Below are 24,271 nucleotides of genomic sequence, written 5' to 3'. Positions count from 1 at the left end.
TGTCTGCTATAAAATTTAGAAAATGGCCTCGAGTATAAAATGAAACACTAACATGTAGAAAAATATAAAATTTTCAATAACCCCACTATATTTAATACTTTATGTCTCTATCCTCAATTTTTAAAATTGTGTGCATTTGTTTGTGGTTCGTCTTTTTTATAAAGAAAAGCTGGATCACAGTGTCTACTTTTGTATCTTTTTACAAAATATGTTCTTATTGATTTCAGAGTGAGGGGGAGAGAGAGAGAGAGAGAGAGAGAGAGAGAGAGAGAGAGAGAGAGAGATCCATGAGAGAAAAACATTAATGGGCTGCTTCTTGCACATCCCCTACTGGGGATCAAGCCCACAACCTGGGCTTGTGCCCTGACCAGGAATCAAACCAGCAACCTCCTGGTGTATGGGATGTTGCTCAACCAACTAAGCCATGCTAGCCAGGCTAATTTTATATCGTATAAGGTTTCCAAACAAACTTTATGATTATTAGCTTATTGAAATCTCTCTGAAATTACCAAATAATTTCATAAAGAAATGTCACCATTTCTAAACATTTTAGGGCTAGGAAAATTTCACATGATGGGTAACACTTATTAAATTCATGTGGTTAAAATTCATAAACATTATGTCTGGTGTTTCACCTTCTCAGAAACTCCAGCTGCTGGTATCTTCCTACTGTTAAGAAAAGTGGCAGAGTCATTCTTTCTACAGCATGCACATAATCTCTAGTATTTGATTAGCATTGTTGGGCACTAGAGAATTAAGATTAAAAAAACATGGTTTCTGTCCTCAAAGAATTCAAACAAAATATCAATACAACAGATTAGTGATTTTATATATTAAACTGATTAATGACCCCATTTTGGCTATCTCAATTGATTTATCATTATAAAAGTTCATAGAACATACTCAACTAATATTTGCTGGTGATAAAATGTCATTTAAAACTTATTCTATTGTTATATATTAATAAAATATGTATGTAAATATTTTAATCTATATATGTGTGTACATATATTGTAATTCACATGTGAAAGAATTGGAAAACATTGATCTACCTATCCTATATAATAAAGAGCTAATATGCTAATTAGACCCAACAACAGAACAACTGTCCGAATGACCTTCTGGACAACCTTCTGGATTAACCTGGGGCTGTGAGGGCTGAGACCCTTGCATGAATTTCGTGCATTGGGCCTTTAGTTTTAAATAATTCTCTGAAGTGGGTGACATTTAATGAGCTTTATAAATATAGAGGTGCAAGAAGTTCCTTAAGGAAAATAGAAAAAATCTATGCATCCATCCATTCATCCATCCACCTGCCTAGCTATCTACCTACCTAAACTACCTACCTACTCATCCATCCACATTGAATGTATTTTTTAGATATCCTGTTCAAGTTAGTAATATGTTGAGTTCTAAAAGTATACTGTTATTAATATAAATTTTATACCATATGGTTTCATTTACATATGGAATCTAAAAATAATCAAAACTACTGAACAAAAAACAAAACAAAAACAAATTCATAGAAACAGAGACCAAAAGTTGCCAGAGGGGAGAGGGTTCGGGGAATGGGTAAAAAGGTTAAGAGAAATATAGTCAATAATGTGATATGTTTTCACAAGGACAGATGATTACAAGAATTAGTGGGTGAGCACATTGTAGGCTATAACAATGTCAAATCACTATATTGTTCACTGGAAACTAATATAACTAATATAATATTGTATACCAACTACACTTACATAAAGAAGTATAAAAATAAAAGTAAAAAAAGAGACCATTTTTTAATTCAATGCATTTTTTGTACACATAGATATGAATAGCTCCTAGTTACACTGCTCTTTTATAACTTGCAAACATTTCACATATTGTATCTCATCTACTAGTCCTCAAAACCTCCAGAGATGCAATTTCATTTTGCAAATATCAAGTCAAGACTTGAGTGAGATCATATGACTTTTTCAAAGGACACACAAGCAAAAAATTTAGGACAGATAGAATCAAAAGCTTAGGGAGTAGCATGGTCTCCAAAAAAGAGGTTAGTCTTTGGAATAACTGTATCTGGGACGGAATGTTCACTCTTTGCCTCACGTAAGTGTATTGCTCCCCTGCAGATCTTCAGTTTCCTTCTATGGAAACTGAGGCAGGGCTATCACCTTTCAGGTTCTTGTGAAGACTGGAGTTAATTTATGCAAGTGCCCAGTTAAGTGCCTAGTATTTTGTAGGAGATGAATACACTGAGGCTGCTTTTTATTCCAGAATATCATGCATTTGATTTATGCACAAGAGCATATATACATTGGCTGTCAAATTATTGACCGATTTCTACGGGTTTTAAATTCAAGATCATTCCTTCTATTTCACAGAATGTTTCTGTGTCTCTCCATCATAGGGTCACCTGCACTTAGAGAATGCAAACTCATTTAACTATTAATGTACAATAAACTTAATTTAGAAAGCAAAAATGTTCTACAAAAGAGTGATATAATTCATCTCTAACAAAATTTGTAAGGATTTATGATTTACTTAATCCATGCAATCATTCCCATTTATTCATTACCATGAATAAACAAGACCTGAATATTAAGATTCAATAAACAAAGTCTAATGTCTAAAATTAGAAGAAAAATAAAGTTCATTAAAATATAAATTCATAAGAAAAATTTTGGTTATATTTAATTCTGAAATACACAGGTCTGAATATTTACGGCAATTAATAAAAGAAACTTTACATTTCATAGTCTTACATTTTATATTTTGAAATGAAGTTATATATTACATTCTGTGATTATATGTGTGTATTCTCCCAGAAAAGTGCATTTTAAAAAACCTAACAACCAAATGCTGTCAAATATGTTTATATACCAGGTCAGTAATTGAATTGATGATTATTTGACTATATACAACCCTATATTTATTATTTTGGTTTTGACAGAAATAAGACTCAGTGAAGCCAAATATCATTGATTACTGATATATATATATATATATATATATATATAATATATATATATATATTCACATTTATGTGAAATCAGCATTTATGTGTATATCAGTATTTACTATTTATGTGCATATATCTACAAATATAAATGAATATATATATATATTAACAAAAATGGGGCTCACTGAGCTGGTGTGGCTCATGGGTTGAATGTTGACCTATAAACCAGGAGGTCATGGTTCTATTCCCTGAGATTGTGGGCTACATCCCCAGTAGGGGGCATGTGGGAGGCAGTCAATCAATGATTCTTTTTCATCACTGGTGTTTCTATCCCTCTCTCCCTCTCTCTTCCTGAAATCAATAAAGATATATTTTAAAAAAATAAGGTTCAATGTAGGCAATAATCATCAAATCAATTGCTGACTTGGTAAGTAAATATATTAGCCAGCATTTGTTTTTCAGTTTTTAAAAATTTGCTTGTTTTCAAATACATTTACTTTATTGATAGGGTTATTATTGTTTAAGATACTTCTCCATCCACAAGAAAGAATGTTACTTAGGTGTTTTATAAAATAATTATATGTATTTGTGAGCAAGAGTGAGAAAATAAAGCAAAACAAAAATACCACAAAACTTAGACTCTTAACTAAGTATTGTTCCTGCCAATGTTCAACTTTCCTATTGTCTTGTGTTCAAATTTTGTTCTAAACCTCATAATGTTTATTCATGTATAGAGTTCATCTTGACTGTCAGGATGAAATGATGATAGTAGCTGAAAAAGACAATTATTTACACTTGTAAAATACCAAACAGTTTGCCGAAACCGGTTTGGCTCAGTGGATAGAGCGTCGGCCTGCGGACTGAAAGGTCCCGGGTTCGATTCCGGTCAAGGGCATGTACCTAGGTTGCGGGCACATCCCCAGTGGGAGATGTGCAGGAGGCAGCTGATAGATGTTTCTCTCTCATCCATGTTTCTAACTCTCTATCTCTCTCCCTTCCTCTCTGTTAAAAATCAATAAAATATATTTAAAAAAAATACCAAACAATTTAACTGTCCTCAAAAATATTCATCCATTATACTCTGTGGGAAAAGAGGGGCTATTTTTTGAAAATCTGGCCTATGTAATCTTGTGCGAATGATTAATTTCCCTGGTGCAGTAACACTGTGATTTTGTTCAAATCTTAATGTCAAAATGCAGTGAGAAATTTGATGCCTAAGTGACACAGCCTTATCAATTCCTAACTACTAAAAGTTAAAGAATTTAGTTAAAAATGTATGGTATTTTAAAATAAGGTTTATATACTATTTACCACAGATATGTGCCAATCATGATAAACCATCTTACTCCTATAGATAAAACTGAATAACAGATTTTTCTCATGCCTGTCAAGGAATTCTTTTATTTAAATAGCGGGATCCATAGAAACTCAAACCCTAGGAACCAAACAGTTTAGCACAGACTTATAAATATTAGCTTTCTATCACATCCTTTTTCCCTTTAGGCATTTTTTCAGATTTTTTTTAAATTTTTTTACCTATTTGATTGTATAGCAGAAGGTTAAATTCTCACACAGTGATCATTAGCAAAAATAAACAGAGCAAGTACTAAAGCTGGCTTTGCACCTACTGAATGCTGCAAGTGTCTGTACTCATTTGATATGCATCTTGCAAAGCTCGGCTGTTCCCAGAAGGCCACTCCATGAAGACTGAGAGAGCAGCGTCTGCTAGTGGTGCCTGCGTGTCACAAAGAACAGAGAGAAGCTTTATAACAGGGATGCTAGAAGGCATGGCGTAATTGTGAGGCAGACTCAAAAACGGGGTTTGTACATTTTCTTGCTTTAAAAAAGCATGCAGATGAGAGCATTTTGATTATTTTTGTAATGCTTATCAGTCACACTGAGAAACCACGGCATCAACAACATTTTCTAGGTCTCTTCATTGGCTCCATGTGTGAAGCAATTCACCAAAATTGTCTCCTTAACTGCTTATTGGACATAGGACAAAAGCATGACTTCATAAGCAAACGCAGCATGCTGCTCCTGGGTGGCGATCATCATTTAGGTTTGGGTGGGTCATCCTACTTTACCTGTGGCATTCAGTGGGCACTGATTGAAGGCCAAGTCGCCTGCTGGAGTCCTTTTCCACACCATGGACATCAGATAATCCTCTGGGCATATTTCATAAGGTGCTGCAATTTAAAACAGAGGGACTTGACTTTAGCAGTGTTTCTTTTTAAAAATATTGGTATCTCTCAGATGCATTGCTCTCACTATAGAGCTCCTTCATTTTCTTTAAAGTATACTAGTATTATTGATTGAAATGTTAGAAATGTCTTCATAAACAAACCAAAAAACCCACCGGGTTTCATTTTATTATCTTTAAAATCTTCACAGAAATGTACTTTCTTTTGAAAGTGCTTACTGTATAGGCTTTTAAAAAAAAGTCATTTGGATTTGTCTATAAAGTGAAGATTACTTTCAGCATAAAAATAATAAACTTTTTCTGATATTCATTATGTTTTGGAATGTTATGCAATAAAATAATTACTAATAAACTGAAAACCTTATTACAATTATTAACTATAAGTATTAAGAGTAAAACCAAAAGGCAAAAATATATTACATTTTAATTTTTCATACTAGTACAGTGCAATAATGACATTCACACTACATCATATAAAAATAAACTGATTTAATTTTTGGGGCCTTATTATTTTTAAAAGCTCAATTTAATTGCTGAGGCAAGAAAGTTAAAGGGAATATCAAGAATAACAGATGTGTACCAGAAATACTTTAATGGAAAGCCAAAGAATTTGTAAAAGAACAAGCTCTATCTCTATTGTGTTAATCCTGACACCTTTCTCCCAGATGAGAGAATACATTAATCCCTTCTCTAGATACACCTACAGTTGTGTTTCCACACAGTGCTGCCATTTATATGTTCACATGTCTGTCTTCATTACTAGCCTGGGATCTTACTGTCTGCTTTTCTCTGTATCTTGCACCTAGGGGTGTGTCTGGCACACAGAAGCTGCTCAAAATTGAATAAATGAATACATTAATATATGTTTATAGAAATATATTTAATAAGTAAATAAGGACCAAAAATAGTAAGTACCTAATACATACATGATTGTGACTTCCTGGGAGTAATTTCTTTCTTTGCAGATAATACACATAATTAATCCATACTAATCATAAGTCTACTGATACTAATTCTATTTCAACATTTATGAACTTAATAGGATACATTATAGTTATTAGGAGAAGAATGCAATTTGAAACATCACAATATTGAAATAACATGTCCTTGATGATTACTAAGATAAGATAAATGGCTTAAACATGGGGTCTTTTTAGAACTGAAAGTGACATTGAAAGTCACACAGTCCATCTCCTTCCTCTTTACAGCTGAGAACACCAAGGCCCAAAGGGAGGAGGCTTGTCTAAGGTGACAGAGCTGGCAGAGGTATTGGCAGGATTAGGTTTCAGAATCCGGACTCCTCAGCAGCCTCTGTTTTGACCGCCCACAGATCCTTTGTGCCACCTGATTTGTTCAATATAATCTCCCTGCCGCTGAGTTAACATAAGTATTTTTTCAAACTAGATTCTCATTGAAACACATAGACAATTGTCTCCAACTTATGGAATCTTTGCTTGGTGGATGGTTTAGCAATTGATTCAACCATCGCCACTCCCGTTCTCATAAAATGTCTTCTGTCACCTCACCAATGATCTCCTAACGGTCAAACCTAATGTGCTCATCTTAGTCATTACTCACTAGACCTTCTTTGAAGCACTTATACTTGGACTTCTGCCTCTTCCTTGAAAATACTTTCTTTAGGGTCTGAGAATATTTTCTCTGAGGCCTCTACCAAGCACTTGGACCATTCTTCCTCCATCTCATGTGTCTTTCACAGAATCATCCACCCCCTATTTTTTTCTTTTTTAAATTGCTTTCCTGATATAATTTCAAACATATTAGTAACAGTAAGTCAATTTTACCTCAATAAAATAAGTCATATATATATATATATATATATATTTGTTCATATATATATATTTGTTCAACAAGTTAAAAATAATAGTAATAATCTTGAGCCCTTACTAAGAGTCTTACATGCCTGGATTCATTTAATCTTCTCCAACAACTCTATAAGGTAGAGATCATTTGCCCTGATTTGATTGTACAGCAGAAAGTTAAATTCTCACACAGAGATCATTTACCAGAAGGGAATATAGTCACAGAGAGGTGAATTAATTTTAATCTTTGGGTTCCAAATACTCCTTTTAGTACATGTTGAATTCAGAGAAAAAACTAAGGGTATCCGAGAGCAATTGGGAGGGAGGTGTCACCTTGCCAAGGAGCCCCATCACTCTCTTGTCAGGAGCCAAGGCATGCCCTCTTTGCCCCTTTGCCCCCTGGGCTGTTACAGGGGGCAGGAGGACTGAGGTTGGCAAGGCCCCTACCTGAGAGCCAAGAGCTGGATTTACCACTGAGTCTGGCCTGGGACTGGTGGTGCTGAATAGAAGTGGAGTCATCATAAATCAAAACTATAAAATCATAAAATAAAACCCATCACAAAAAAGGCAAAACTCAAGTGAGGGTAGAGATGGCCTCTGTACAGATCTTCATTCCCCCAATATCACAAGAACAGAAGAGCAAAGAAATCACTTAAGCCAAGGGATTTCTAACCAGCAGCCATCACCAGCCAAGTGTCAGCAACCACCCACTCCCATGTTGCCCAATGAGGTTAGCATGCTGGGTGCCACTTCCCCTGTTGTGTCTGTCACCCACTCCATGAAGAGCAGAATGCTCCTGGCCTTGCTGCCCCATCCAGTCTCCTACAGGTGGCCCAGGAGGTGCAGGGAAGTGTCACAGTCAATCTACATACACTCTAACTCCCACCATTTTTCTCCATATGCTGCTTGTTTCCTCTCCTTGTACTTTCCAATGCTGTTAGTGACACCTCCCATCTTGAATCCATAGCGAAAACCATCAGATTCCTCTTCTCACCCTTCTCTTCCTCTTATCCTGTGATGATTCTACCTCCACAGCTTCCCCAGGCATTCACCGGGTCCCATTTGAATTAGAGGAACAACCTCATTTCATTCAGCACTTACCTACCATATACTCTGTTCCAGGGAGAACCAATGGTGCCTCATGGAACTTTCATTTATTGGGAGGAGGCAGAGGTCAAACAAACATATCATTACTTGAGTACAGTCATGATAAGCACTGCAAACAGAACAGGGTGCTGTTCCAATATCAAAGCTGAAGAGCCAAGAAGGCTTCCTGGAGGAAGTGATGATTAATTGAGACTGGCTGTGTGAGGTGCAGTAACCCCTCCAGAAGGAGGGAACAGTATGTGCAAAGGCCTGGAAGCACAGAAGAGGTTGGGGCACCCAGGCCACTGGAGGGGAAAAAAATAAGGAGTGTGGAATAATGAATGGGCTGGAGAAACAGGCTTTGATTAGCACCCAGGAGTGCCTCAGAGGCAGCCACCGAAAGAAGGGTTCTAACCAGCAGTTGGAATGGGTTGATTTTTAAGTTTAAGATCAGATTTTCTTTTGTGGGTAAAAGAGATGGGAGAGCAATAGGTAGGGTAAGACCCCTGAGGAGATCAAGGCAGTGCCTTAACCCTGAAATGATGGTGGCCATAGGTAGACTGATTGGACTAAAGATGAAAATATGTCAGTGCACCCAAGGTAAATTTAGTAAGTAGACTAAGTGATGCAGGGAATGAGGCCCAAAGGGGACAAGGACGATGCCTGCTTTCTGAGCTGAAGAGCTGGATATAAAGAGATACTATTCTCCAGCATCTTCCCCCTTTAATCCAATTTGCATGCCACATCAACAGAGTACTCTCTAAAATGAAGATTAACCTCATAACTTGCTACTTAAATCCTTTCCATGGTTCTCTAGAACTGACAGGATAAAGATAGTGAGGCTCAGTGTGATGCAAAAGGCTCCTTCCTCTTCACAGCCCTATCCTAGCTTTCCAATTATGGTTCTTATTTATTCTCCTATGTATCAGCCACACAGAATTAACTGTCATCTTCCAAATATTCCACACCAATTCACACTTCTCTGACTTTGCAAAAGCTATGCTCCCTGCTTAAAATATTCTCTCCTCTTTTATTTATTTATTTGTAAAATTCCTACTTATCTTTAAAACACGTCTTAAATGATAATATCCTCTGGGAAGCCTCTTTTAATACCTTAGTCATTGAACATACAAATATTATAGGTCTTTCCACAATGGGTTGAAAATATGTGGTTAAATGCTTTGGATATATGTGTGAAACTCCAAATCCCCAATTTTGACCTTAGAAGACTAATAATGTTTTATCTTATTTTTTTTAATCTGCTGTAATGAACTTCCATGGTGTCTAGCATACAGTAGATGTTCAAAACACTTTTGTTAAGGAAATCACTTTTTCTAAGGAAAACACATAATAGACCGGCACTGTCTAATGGAACTTCTTGAACTTCTTGCAATGATGAAAATGCTCTATGTCCACTGCCCAATATGCTATTGAGTACTTGAAATGGGGCTGCTAAGACTGAGAACTGAATTTTAAATTTCATTTAACTTTAACTAATGTAAATTTAAATCTTAAAAGCTACAGCATTGGAAAACACTGTAATATAAATTGTGTTTTCTGTAGAAGTCAACCAAAACTACTATAAAATATTAAAAAAGGAAAATTAAAATACATATAACTCACAAAATACATCATGCATAGTTTACTACATAGTTAAGTTCTATATAAAACAACTATAAAAGATATAGTTGTTTTAAAAGATATACTGTCATTAATCTAAAATTACCATTATACTAAATTATTTTTGTTTCATATGTACATCCAAACTTCTGTTCAATATCTTCCTCATTATCTATTAATTTTTCATCTTCCACGCTCACTTCACTTGTACTTTTCTTTCAGTTTTCAATGTTCAAACTCAATTTTTCTTTAGTTCTGTTGATGAAATAAATTTCATAAAACTTCTTACTATAGCTTTCAGGTGCTTTTTTTTTTTTCTTCTGATTCAGTCTTGACCTAAACCAATGAAAAAGCAATTTGCACCCCGGATTTATTTCCCAGTAGTGGTTTCAAAACGCTTTTCACACCTATTGTTATTCTGAAAGGACTCCTCTTGGCAATGCCCCTCCCCCACGGGGTTGCCGGTGTAGTCAGAAAATTTGGTAATTGCAAGCGCTAACCACTAGATGGCATAGGTGGGCCAATAGGGGGAAATGTTTACTAGGCCTGCAGCTGAAACTAGTAAGGTTCAAAATCAAGGTGGGCTGAAGTAGTAGCTTAACTGTGTCCTTGCAATTATCAGTCAGTGCTTTAAATTTGTTTAAAGGTACTCTACTCAGGAAAAAATAAAATGTTTAGTGATCCAACTAGCCTGTTACAGGGCTCTCCAATATGGCCCTTTCTCAGCTCCCAGCGTCTCCACCCTCACTGTCCCCCTCAGCTACACTGGCCCCCTGATGTGTCTCCAATACTCCAAGAAGGCTCCCACCCCCCTCCACCCCTAAGACCCTGTGCATTGTTCTGCCTGCTCAGGATCTCTCTTTCTTCTCCCTGAACCTGTGCCTGGCTCATTTCTTTATTGCCTTCAATTTTATTCACTTTATCAACTCAGGGATTTTCTGCCCACTCTCAAACACGCCCACATACTCCTCTGCTTTATTATTCTTCACAACACTTGTTGCCTTACAACTTCTACATATGTTTTAGCTTATTTAGGATTATTATTATTTTGCCTCCTCCTGTTGGAATGTGAGCACTATAAAGATAGTGATTTCTCTGTTTTGTTTCACTTCTGAAACATGTAGCACTTACAAGGATAGCATTTATGATATGCATAGACTTTTAACCAAAAATTACCACATACTTTCAAAAGATCTGTTTTTTAATAACCGTGATACTGAAGATGACAGAAAATGAGGATGATTTGGTAATGAGGACAGTGTATGTAGTGTGTATGTGTGTGTGTATGTGTGTATTTAATTGGTGGTGTGTGTGCATTTAATAGGCTGGTGTTCACTTAGATTCTAAGTGGTTCTCAACCTTCTGGCCCTTTAAATACAGTTCCTCATGTTGTGACCCAACCATAAAATTATTTTCGTTGCTACTTCATAACTGTAATGTTGCTACTGTTATGAATCATAATGTAAATATCTGATATGCAGGATGGTCTTAGGCGACCCCTGTGAAAGGGTCGTTGGACTGCCAAAGGGGTCGCGACCCACAGGTTGAGAACCGCTGATAAAAGCTAGAAGAAACAGGTTAGCAACTATAGTTTTCCTAAAAATTAGTCAAACTAGGCATTCATGTTACTGGGTGTTGGGAAAAGTTGACCTTGTAGGGTGTGTCTGACATGGTAAAAGTCCATGGGACCCTGTTCAGAATCCCTGGTGAAGGTAGAAGTTGATTGAATAGTTATTTTTTTCCATCCACAGCACTAAAAACAGTTCATGGAACTCACAGAACTCACAAAGCCAATAGTAGTTCTTTTTCCAACCATAGCACTCAGTTACCAATTCCCGTTTACCTTGTGACACTCAATATGGTCTGCTTCAAACAGATTCCCTCCCCCCAAAACAATTCAGAGTAATTTTTTAAACATAGGGTGGTCAATCAACATTGTTTTCTTCACTGTAAATTCAGGAAGCCTTGGATTTATTATGACTCATTAACAGAAACAAAGTACATGAATTATAAGAAAGAAAGATGACAGGGGAATCATAGATTCACAGTTGCAAATTGGTCCGAGATTTTCAGCTTTTTAGTAGTCATATCAAGTCCCGCAGTTGCTTTAAATATTTCATCAAAGTGTGATCTGGAAGACTTTGAAGATTATATCTTTAAAAATTATTTCAGAAAATATGCTCATACCAAAAGCAAAACAGCCTAGAAATCAAAACAAAAAATTATTTTCTTCCATCCTATGTTTCTGAAGACCCTGGTGGTGGCTCTCCTCATCAACAATTGTGGAATTCATTCATTCCACAGGATATTTACTGAGTTCCCATAATGTCCTCGTCACCTTGTTAAATACTACACATAAAAAGAATGAACGAGAATAGTCAAATTGTCTCAATTCCTAAGATAGTAAGAGAAGATAAATAATAAGTGGAGAAAATACAATGCAGAACACCCACCATGACCTCAGAAGTCCTGGCTGCTCCAAGTTCAGGGGAGAGAATATCAGTAGAGGTTTCCAGAAGGGATGACACGTTGTAGTGTAAGGGAAGCAGGAGTCAGCCAGCGAGAAAGGGGAAAGTATGCCTTGGGAACCACATGTGGAAGACCCAGAGGGCAAGGAGAACAGGAGGTATCCAAGAAAACTGGGAACATTTCAGAATGGCTGGAGTACCAAGTTGGTGATGAGTAGAGTTGGGAGGGAGAAGGATGATAAATGATGAGACAGCTTGGAGTTTGAATTTAAGGACAAGGGGAATTTATTATAATACTAGAGGCCCGGTGCACAAAAATTCATGTACTCAGGGGGTCCCTCAACCTGGCTTGCATCCTCTCGCAGTCTGGGACCCCTCAGAGGATGTCCACCTGTCAACTTAGGCCTGCTCACCAGGGTTTTGGGCCTAAGCTGGCAGTAGGACATCCCTCTGGAAGCCCAGGAACCCTTGGGTGATGTACAACTGACAGATTAGGCCCACTCCTCATGGGCCTAAGCCGCAGTTGGACATCCTTAGCACTGCCGAGGAGGCGGGAGAGGCTCCCACCACCGCCACTGCACTCACAGCCATCAGCCTGGCTTGTGGCTGAGCTGAATTCCCCATGTGGGAGTGCACTGACTACTAGGGGGCAGCTCCTGCATTGAGCATCTGCCCCCTGGTGGCCAGTGTGTGTCATAGCGACCGGTCATTCCAGGTCATTCTGCCATTAGGGTCAATTTGCATATTTCCCTTTTATTATATGGGATTTTGAATACTAGATCTGCAATTTGAAGAATGGATTGGAGCAAAGTGAGACAGAAGGCAGGGAGGCCGGTGACAATAACCTTACTTGGGGAAAGGGCATGGAATCACAGGAAGTGGAAATGTAAAGTAGGTGGATTCAAAATCTAGTTAGTAGGTGGTATGGGCTCTGCTCCATGACTGCATGTAGGAGGTGAGGAAGAGAGAGAAATGAAGATGAAACTCAGGTTCCCAGCAAGTATGCCTGGTACGCTACACTCAGTTATAGCACATGAGGAGGACTTGGGGAAGAAGACACTGAAAATACATTTGAGCACGTCTGGTAATATCAAGAAGTTGGTTGGTGTATGGAAATAAAGCTCAGGAGAGAAACTTAAGCTAGACATAGCGATTTGGGTTAAATTTTTACTGTTTAATGCTACCTATGTGTATTTGGTAAATTAGAAAGTACATAATTAGCTCAGGCCACTCTCTGGGCTCAAAATAAAAACATATTGTGCAGCAATACGAAGGCCTCTCACTTTATGCCTTCGTAAAATGGAACAGCAATTCTGTTCAGCAGCTGAAAGAACCCACTGTTTGCTACCATGAGTGCAAATATATAAAAACCCATTTGTAAGACACAACTGTACTTGAAGCCACAAGTATGTAGTTAGCATGCTTCCCTTAAAACAAGGTAGCAATTACCTAGCGATTAGCTGTTCATCTGTCTATTCAAACTGATTTTCTGTCTCTTAAAAATAGCAAAAATTATACGGGGCTTACATCAATTTGATGTGGAAAATTAGTTTTCACCTGGATGCTAGAATTTAAGCATTAAAGAAAAATTGATTCTAAAGTAATGAGCTGACATGCAGGGGAGAAAAACAGCACTAGGCATGACCCCACATTTCAAATTTCACTAGCTGGCCATTCATTCATTCTTATGTTTTGGGAATTCCCTGAGCTGGGGATGCAGAGGTAAGTGAGATAGATCCAGTCTCTGTGCTCACACAGGCAACAGTTCTAATTTCAGCAGGGTAATCTACTCCTGTGAAGAATTCACGGAACTGCTAAGGTCTGAGGGGAAAAGATGGGTATTTATCAAACGTGTTTCTTAACAGCCTTCCTCACATAGAAAACAGTTTGTAGCAGTCTCAAGTTGAAAGAACAATTATAACCTAACCGCAATATTTACGCATCACTATAACTTAGGTGCTCTTCTAGGTGCATTGCATATTTTAATTCATATAATTTCTCAGAATAACCTTATGAAGTGGATGTAATTATCCTCATTTTTTAAATATGAGGAAACCAAGGCAGAGAGAAATCACTCAGCCAGGAGGTGTTGGGCCTATGTCAATCAAACATCTCTCCCAGTCCAATCTCAGAGATGTTACCCCTCTCCAAGCATCTGCTGTGTGGTAGACAAGGTATTTATATGCTTTTCAAAAATTTGTTTCTAGCGTGGAAGTCAGCATAAACTTTAAATTCATGAGCAAACAATGTGCATTACCTGTTTGAGTACTTGGCCTCTAGGCAATGTTTTACATATATACCCACCACAAAGTTCTGAATTATTCTTTTTTTAATTCTATATTTCAATTCAGCACACAAGGTCACTCTAGTTCCAACCTGTTCACCATAAAAATAGGCATCTACCTTTAATTGTGAAGAATATTCCAGGTATAGCCATCACTTTTAGTGAGACAAAGTTTTATGTTAGGGATACTAGAGGTCTTTGCTCGAGAATTGCGTTCACTTGCCTTTTTATGTTATCTTAGGAACTAGTGAGGAAAGGTCATGACACAGGCAGAAAATAACACTCAAAGGTACACCACAGTAACTGGCAAGGCCACTGGCCACAGCCCCCTATATTGCCAACTTCCCTGAGACCTTAGGGACCTCTCTTTAGACACACCTGGGACCAATTCTAGCCTGACCAGTGGCTACAAGCCTGCCTTGAGGAGCTCTGGCCCAAACTGGAGTAAACTGGGCTGAGATTTGGGGAAATTGAGAAACCTTCTATAAAAAGTTACATATTTTTCTTACTTTCAACATCTCAATGATTTATTTCTAGAGAAGGGAGGATCATACCACAAATGGTAACTACAAAATAAAAATAATATATGTGTTTAAAATGTCATTGAAATGCTAATTAAACAGCTTTTGAAAGAATAAAAGATTATAAAAAGTCAGCCATTATTATCATAGTTATTTTGAAACATTTAATCATATGCTTTAATACAAGTGACTTCATTAGTCCAGTTATAGCATTTATGATATAGAATAAAAACATTCAAAAGAGCATGCTTCTAATGGCCTACAACATTCAACTAGGTTCAATGCAGGGTAGCAGATTTGGGAGGAAAAAAATAGACAACTCATTTGCAATGAAATGAGCTGGAATTCTAGCTAAGAGATATAACAATATAACTCTCTCTCTATAAATATATAAAATAAAATACAGTAGCAATGTATAATAAGAGAAGCACAAAGCCAAGTCTATAGTGGTTCAAAGAAGAAAGAGAACTCATGTGACTGTGGAAGGGAAGAAAGATTAAAGGAGGGGCATCTTTTAGTAGACTGAGCTTCCAAGATGCTCTCATTTCAGCAGGTGAAGATGACAGGACAAGCATACCTCGGGAGTCCAGGTGAATAACAGTGCAAGCAACAGTGTAAGGAGAGAAGTCATAAAATCATACATATGGATATATGGTGAAAGGAAAGCTAATGAGCTGATAGGAGGGGATACTAGAACCCAAGGGATTCCAGTATGTACTAACTTGGGCAATTAATGCAAAGCAATGGAGGTTTTTTGAGCAAGTGAGTCAAATGACTAAGGCCATGAAATGGGAAGAATGACCAGCTGAACCTGTGTGGAAGAGATTAGAAAAGGTGGTTGTTTTGATCCTATGGGTAAATGGACAAAGAGGACCTGCACTGCCACTTAATAGTTCTAATTAGTGATGGTATTTTATCATTTCATCCTTGAAACAATCCCTCACGGTGCATATTATCGCCCCTACTTTAAATGTGAGGACACTGAGGCCCAAAACCAAACTCTTTTTGAATCCATGTCTCAGGCTCTTTGCTGCATGTCCCTCTCCCACTAGTAGGTGGTGGCCGGGTGGTAGGTGGCCACTAAAGGAAGACTTGATGGAGGTGGAATCCAGCACCAGCCCATAAATTGGTGAGGAGAAATTACTTCAGATGACAGGAATGACTTGGTGCTCAGAGAGAAAAGCTCTAATGGTGATTCAGAGTGTGATTCAGAGTCTGGTTTGATACCCCTGTTGGAAAGGTCTAGCAATCATTTGGAAGACATTAGTCATAATGATGCAGATCTGTAGGTGCTTCTCATACAGGTGATAGCTGATGAGAGAGAGAGAGAGAGAGAGAGAGAGAGAGAGAGAGAGAGAGAGACCAAAGAATGCTAGGGGCAGGATCTTAGGGTCATTCACATGTCAGGTTATGCATGAAGAGGGAAATAAGTGGGAAGAGAAATGCCAAGGACTAATATTCAGGTTTATGGTATTAATAAACATTGAATCAAAAAAGAAGTTCCAATAATTGCATTAATTTTAACCTTATTACTTAAAAATAGTTTATAAAATGTTTACTTTTACTAAAAAACAATGTGGGATATAAAAGGCAACAATGTGAACAGTGCTTAAATTTTCTATTTCAATTTGAGAATGACCACATATTGTAAAATATTTCTAAATTGGACAAGGTAGGGTAACATAAGATTACAACCAATTGCTTTTTAAGTCTCTGCAGTGGCAGAAGCTGTGAGAGTTTTCTGTCTCATTTGATGAGCAATCTGATAAGACTAATTATGATAATAATTATCTCCATAGCAACAGGTTTGAATGATGCACCTATAGTAGTATCTTGGATACTCATTCATTATCTTAGATCCCAGTGATTCTTCCTTAATTCTGCCTGTGAAATTTAGCTGACTTGTTGCAGAACCATAGACTGGAGCAGGTAATAAAACCCATGCTTTTCACGACGATGGGCTGCTTTCTCAGACATTTATTATGCAACAGGTGATGTTTCTCTCCTTTGGGGTTCTTCAAGTTCTAATTTATTTCCCTACTTTTTAGAATGTATCTGAGGTTATGTGGGAAGAACAAATAACACATTTAAAATGAAAGAAGTCAATACCTAGTGCCACCTACTGACATCACAACTCAGTGGTTGTCTTTAGGTGAACAATTGGGATGTACATTCAGGGTTGACACTATTTGCTCTGCCCAAAATATTCAGTGCAAACACTTGCCTGAATCTTTAAAACTGAATACATAATAATATAATTCCTATACACATAACATCTGATAGAAGAACATAATATAAATTCTAATGCATTAGAAGCTTTTAAAAAGTACTATTAGTGATGATAACCTGGTCGTTTGGAATAAAAAAAAAATAAGTAAAGCAGGTGTCAACTTGTATGCAAATATTTCACTATAGAAATGTAGGGACACTTTTTAAAGTATATGATTGTCTAACCATTATCTTGTACATCTGAAACTAATACAAAATAGTATTGACTATAAACTCTAATTGAAAAAAACCATAATGTAAAAAAAAAGAAATTAAGTTTTAAAGCACATATTTGGGTTTCTAATAATGATTATGTATAGCCTTGAAATTGCAGTGGTCCACACAGTTTAGAAGTTTGACTTATTAACTTGTTTAACTTGTCTCTAACAATGACAAAATACTCTACCAATAGTGATTAATTCGCCACTTCTCCAACTGGGAACTGCGGAGAAAATAAGTCAATATGAGCTAAGACTTTATCTTCCTCCCTGACACCCTGTGTATGACATGCCTATCTTACTTTGCAAGTTTTTCTCACCACATTCAATCTGCAGGCTCACTCACCATTTGCAAATAAAGCAATTGTGACTCCAAGAAGGACATTTCATGTATAAATTAAGTTTAACATCCACCTGTGGATGGTAGATTCCAACTTAGCAAATAATGACTAAGGAGTAATAGGTCTCAGAACTGGAGCTATAGGACTAGCAAGGCCCTTCCCTGGGAACAGAGCAAGGAGGTCCCAGAAGCCTGTCAGTTATCAAAATCCAATCCACCAGTAGCATCTGCTTTCTGAATGATACTAACCAGGGAAATATTGGAAAACAGAGGACTAAAATTAGTATGTTTTCACAGTGTGGCAATGTACCAAAATCATAGGAACTATTCATTACTTTTCTACTATTTCAACCTTATTTGGGGTGTAAATGAGATTGAGATCAATGAAATTATCCTTTATTAAGTTTGACCAATAAAAAAAATTGAGTAACTTAATTATTTCCCCTGTAGCTATTCTATTACTCAACTAAAAGTGTGTATATACACACACGTATGTACTTTCCATCCCTCTAATTCTCTTTTCTTATGAAAATAAGAGAAATAACTTATTTTTGGTCAGTGATGCTATTTGTTTTTAATTCTACTTTATTTTATTTTTATTTTTTTCAATTACACTTTCCATTCAATCTTATTTTATATTAGTTTCAAGTGTACAACATAGTGGTTAGACAAGCATATACTTTACAGGATGTTCCCCTGATATTTCCAGTACCCAACTGGCACTATACACAGTTATTATGATATTATTGACTATATTTCCTATGCTGTACTGCTCTTTCTGTTACTTTTATGTTATCTATTTATCAGGAATATCATAATCTTGATGAGGAATTTACTTTCCATTTTTAGTAGACACCATAACAGATTTTTATTCAATCCAGATGATTAATCATTATTTTCATTAATTATCCAGACAAAGATTTAGGTATATTTCTCTTTCCTGACAACTGAGGGTTCCTTGGAAAACTTGATTAATTTGCTTTGCATCTCAATTAAGCAAAGCATAAAATAAATACTAACTGTTTTTGTCAACCTGAAGAAAAATTAGGAATGCACAGCACTAAAAGTAATACTTAAAAAACATATTATTATAAAAGAAATATTTGTTGTGGCTTTGTCATTGACAAAAGGAGAAAAATAGCTTAGTAACTGTTAAGATCATTTAAAAGTGTTTTGAGTTTATATTGTCAATGTGTAAATTTGGAGTCATTATATTGCTCCACATACAATATGATTTAAAATCATATCATTGAAAAGAGTAAAATAAAAATGTTAAAGGTAATATCAAATATACAGGGGCAGGCAAAAGTAGGTTTGCAGTTGTGAGTACATGAAACACAAGAGTGAATAAAGCTATTGTAATAATCAAACTGCATGTCTTTTTCCATACAAGCAACTATAAACCTACCTTTGTCAACCCCTGTAATATAATATAACATAGTACATAGAATATAAAAAACTTTTTACCATTTTATATGATAAGTTTTCAACCTGCTTTAAGTCATAAAAGCCAAGGAACAAATCTAGCAAATACGGTATAATATCTTCTTTTTGTAAATAGATATGTAAAATGTTCTCTAAACAGCAGGTGGCAATGTTTTAAATTTGATTGCAGCAGCACCATCTTACCTCTATATAAGCAGGTGAAAGACAGTTTTAAAAGCACAAGACAGTTAAGAACCTTGACATGCTCAGACTACGTTAGGTAACTTCAAATATTAAAAGGATCTTATTTAGTCATGCCCACTGTTCTAAAGGCATTTCTCCCTGAGCAAAGTAAATGTTTCTGTATACTGCTTCTTAATTCTTATGCAGCACAGGAACAATTTGACAGTGCTAACCTGCATAGGTGTCCTTCTCAACCAAAGCCTGCATGCTGGCTAGATCTTATCATTCTACATTTCTATGGCCTTAAGAATGAACAAAACTGCCCTAGCTGGTTTGGTGCAGTGGATAAAGCATCGGTCTGTGGACTGAAGGGTCCCAGGTTTGATTCTAGTCAAGGGCACATGCCCAGGTTGTGGGCTTGACCCCCAGTAGGGGGCGTGCAGGAGGCAGCCAATCAATGATTCTCTCTCAACAAGTTTTGACCACTAGATACCTTTTAGAATTTTTTGGTTTTTCTAAACTGCAGTAGTTATATTAAAGACAGAATGCCATCATTTTCTGAACTGAAAAAGGAACCTGGAACAGCTGCACTCAGCAACCTCACCAGGAACCAGAGAGCCAGCGAGATCAGCTAGCTTCCCTACAGCCACACGAGCAGCAACGGGACTTTAACTGGGTCTTCAAATTCTCCAAGGCCAGCACTTTCCCCTTCATACATAGCTGTGCTATTCTAAAACTCCATCCCATCATCTTTTCTGGCATGTTTATAACAATGTTGCCTATGATATCATTCTAAAATCCTAATTTTCACATACTTATTAAGTCCTCACTTAGTATGTATGTCAATAATATTTTATGAAATGTATGTACAATTAGGAAGGAGTCTTTGTTCCAAATAATGTTTTAAAATCCAGGGTGGGGCTAAGTAGGTTAACAGTTGTTCATGTAGAAAATAACACAATAATTAATAAAGAATAATACAAAAATAAACTATACTGTATTTCATGCACTCACAACTGTAAACCTCTTTTGCCCAAACATGTATATGATGTATGATGTCAGTAGTTTCTACCTCTCATTTTTTTCCTATGCTTATATGTCAAATCCTTTAATGTAGCAGCACTTCCATTCATTCACTACTAATTAAAACCTTACACTTTCATTTTAAAATGTGCTCCTCAACGGAATTTCCTTTTTCAGTGGAAAATGGGCCAAGGGCAAGTAAATGGGGATGTCCAAGGTCATGCATCAAGACGAATTAACAGCAGAAATTACAAGTATCTGGATTTCAACATCATATTTTAATTTTCCCACTTAGCTATCTAACACGTCTTTATATTCTACTATAAATAATCTAATGCAATTTGTTTTGTGTTCTCAGTCAACAAATCTTTTACAAAAATAGTGAAAACCCTAGCTAGGTAGCTCAGTTGGTTGGAGCGTCATCCCATACACCAAAAGACTGCAGGTTCAGTCCCTAGTCAGGATGTGTATAAAAGGCAACGGATCGCTATTTCTCTCTCACATTAATGTTTCTCTCTGTTTCTCTCTCTCTCCCTCTCTCACTTTCTCTCTCTCTCTCTAAAAATCGATTTTTAAAAAGTTGTGAATAATAATACCCCAAACTATTTTAAATCATATCTAGCTATGTTATTGTTCAATATGGCTACCTTTGTATGATCACATTTTCAATGTCATTTTGCAGCAAATGATTTAAAAACCTATAGAATAGTCCATGACACACAGAGAGAGGAAACTCTATACATTATGGAAACAAATAGTCACTTATCATTAGCAATACTTCAACTGAGAAAGTACTGCCCTTAACCAATGACAATATTTTTAATCTTTTTTTTTAAGGTAACAAAACTTTTTCACTGGGAAAACCTCAGTTAATTCTCACCAGGACATCGCTGCTCACTGCATCTTCTCACTTCTTCGCCTGTTCCTTCACATTGCTGCCCTGTTATCGCTACACCCTGACAGGTCCTTATCCGCCTTTCCCAGCCACCGTCACAGGACTTGGAACATCCACTCCAGTGACCCCACTGATTCCACTGACCATTGGCTGAAAGAAATGTCATGATCAGTGTCACTAATTTAGTAATTTTAAAATCTAAGGACCATTACTTAGTCTGTTCAACTTTTATTAATCTACTACCATGGATAAACTTTAGTTAAATATTTGACTTGCTGGTAAAATCAAGAGCATTGTAATGAACAGAAATTTATAAGTTTGTCAGAATCTTCAATATTTTGAAGAGATTGAACTTTATTTGTAAAAAGTACAAATTAAGTATTAAACTTCATCAATTTAATCAATATTTAAATTAAGACTCTCCTGAATTCTGCTGCTTTATTAATGTGACATGCAGTAGAATGAGTCTGGGTAAAATTGGCTTCATTTAATAAAAACATATAATCATGTGATTATACCATGACTGTCTGGCATGATTCTGTCACATTTTTTAAATGGCAAGCATCTCTTAAATATATAGTCAGGTCTTACCTGTACACTCTGGATTATAGCACTCTCTGCTTTCCGCCCATGGCCCTCTGCACTCAGAACCCCCATGAGCCGCAGCAGTACACTGACGGCTTCTCTGCTGGGTCCCATTCGAGCAGGTCACCGAGCACTGGCTCCATGAACTCCACTCCTGCCACTGTCCATCAACTGCCAAAACAAAAAGAGAGACCGTGTAAGGAGACCTTCCAGTAGAGAAGGCTCTACAAAAAGTACAAGGTAAAACCAGCCTTGAAGATGAATCCTAATCAAGGGACTCTAAAGAGATACATACAATGGAAGGTCACAATGGCATTAGATTGTATTACTTCCCTTAGAGCTACTATTACCTTATTTTTTCACTTCTATTTCCTTTTATGTATCCAGTATCTATTTTGATTCATTTATTTCTCAAAAAATATTTATTAATTACTCAAAACTGCAAGACCTTGATGGGTATAGAGAAGACTGAACAAAATAAATACTGACCAATAACTCATAGAGCTCATATTTGAGAGTAGAAGTCCCTAGAATGAGTTACACAATGTGTTACATGCTAAACAGATTAATTATATAGTATTACTGCAAAGGGCACTTTCAAGATACTGTGAGATAAGAGTTCAGAGGGTCTGGGGAATCTTCCTTGACATGAGGTTTCAGGCAAGCCCTGAATGATAATGGGGAAATACCTAGGGCAAGAGTCAGTTCCAGGAAGATATACCAAGGTCCTTAGCAGAAGGACTTGGGCACTTCCAGGACTTGAATAAAGGCTGTTGTGAATGGAATCAAGAGAGCCAGGTAAAGAGCTCTACCAGAGGGGAGGGTAAAAAGGCAGATGCTAGATTTTGTAGGCTTTTTGTCAACGTGTTAAGGATTTGGACTACTATTCTCAGACCATTAAGAAGCTAGTGAAGGATTTAAATAGGACTCTCTGATTAGATCTAATGCCAGTTGGAGAAAGAATTATGGGAGAGGGTAGGGAGGGTCTGAGCAAGGATGATGTTGGCAAGGTCCATGGAGTGTCCTGGAAAGATTAGAAAGCTATGAGGGGGGGGGGGGACACGACACATAGCAAGAGTGTCTCCTGAAGAACTTGTCATGGGAACTGAAGTGGAGAGAGGGTCCAGATGACTCCCAAGTGTCTGGTGACTAACATTTAATATAGGCTGTTGCACTTGTCTTTGGAAGATTCAAATTGAGACTGATTTATTTATTCATTTATTAAAATGATTTTTGAGATTCTATTAGTTATCAGACACTATGATAGGTGTTATAAGAGATAGAGAAATAAAATATAAACCCTAATCTCAAAAAAATTTTATAACTTAGTGGAAGAATTACATTATGCATGCAAATAAGTAATAAGTAAAAGCAATACTGTCTTTATATGGCACATGGAGGCTTTCAGAGGATAGATCACATCAATTTGGGGGATGACTATGTTAGATGGGTATGGTGAAATGTGGATAACTTAGAAAAAGGCAACAGCATTCGCTAAGGCATAATCACAAAATGCAAGTGAGCAAAGAATTCAGGCAAAAATATTTACCTAATTTAGAATGCATTAATTAGCCTGTAAGAGTTTTAAATGCACTAGTATATGACTGCCTACTTTTCTCCATTATCATTCTGTGGTTGTTAGTCAATTTCCTTACAGTGAAAGAGAATTCACCATAAATACAAAATTCCAACATAAGTTAGTGCTGCTATGAAGACCCATCTAAACAAACGTGAAAGCCTGGTGGATTTTGAGTAAGTGCTTTCAACCTAATTTCAGGCCTTGCAGGTCGCTATTAAAAAGACAGTAGTTTAATAGATACCTAGATGTACTTAATAAATCCTTTGTGAGATTAACAATCATAAAATGCCAAGTTAATCATCCTATTCATGTAATTTTAGCATCTCATTGTATTAAAATACCTGATACAATCTTATTGGCTATGTAGTCCATTTGCCAGACAAAAAAAAAAGAAAATTCTAGTGAGTCAATAGGAGTTCATAAATTACCCATTTCCTTTCTATTCTGGCTTTAAAGATAAGCATGCTTTTCATTTCAGAATCTTGCTTTTCAAAGATAACATTTATTGAGTTTGCATGATGAACCCTCACTCTCCTACCCATTCTGAGAAGAATTAAAAAAAAAATAATAAGAGTCATTCCTGCACCTTGACATCTATTTGGCAAAAGAATGTATGGGTAGTCAAATTACTGAGAACATTCAGAAAGTAACACATAACAAAGATAAATTAGGTGATGCCAACTTTATTCTGTGCCGAGTAACTAGAATAAAAGAGTATGTGATACCCTTAATCATTCTGGTTACAGGTAAATTTTCAGTATTTTTTTAATGAATGTAATAGTTACACACTCATTGGCAGAGAAAAGATC

General features: G+C 36.6%; 1 protein-coding gene across 2 annotated transcripts in view; it reads right to left on the bottom strand.

The window, feature by feature from the left end:
* The window catches only part of ADGRB3 (adhesion G protein-coupled receptor B3), a 677,464-nt gene that overhangs the window by 382,405 nt on the left and 270,788 nt on the right, over positions 1–24,271 (bottom strand). For both annotated transcript variants that reach the window (XM_006089322.2, XM_006089323.3), the window contains 4 exons: positions 21,890–22,054; positions 21,284–21,448; positions 5,032–5,133; positions 4,573–4,679 (listed from right to left, as the gene is read on the bottom strand). In XM_006089322.2, coding sequence (XP_006089384.1) covers positions 4,573–4,679; positions 5,032–5,133; positions 21,284–21,448; positions 21,890–22,054 — 539 coding nt within the window. The remainder of the gene's footprint in view (positions 1–4,572; positions 4,680–5,031; positions 5,134–21,283; positions 21,449–21,889; positions 22,055–24,271) is intronic.

This window comes from Myotis lucifugus, unplaced genomic scaffold, assembly GCF_000147115.1.
Source record: "Myotis lucifugus unplaced genomic scaffold, Myoluc2.0 scaffold_59, whole genome shotgun sequence".
In the NCBI taxonomy this organism is placed as follows: domain Eukaryota; kingdom Metazoa; phylum Chordata; class Mammalia; order Chiroptera; family Vespertilionidae; genus Myotis; species Myotis lucifugus.
The sequence above is the reverse complement of the archived record's forward strand: the minus strand, read 5'-3'. Positions and strand labels throughout refer to the sequence as shown.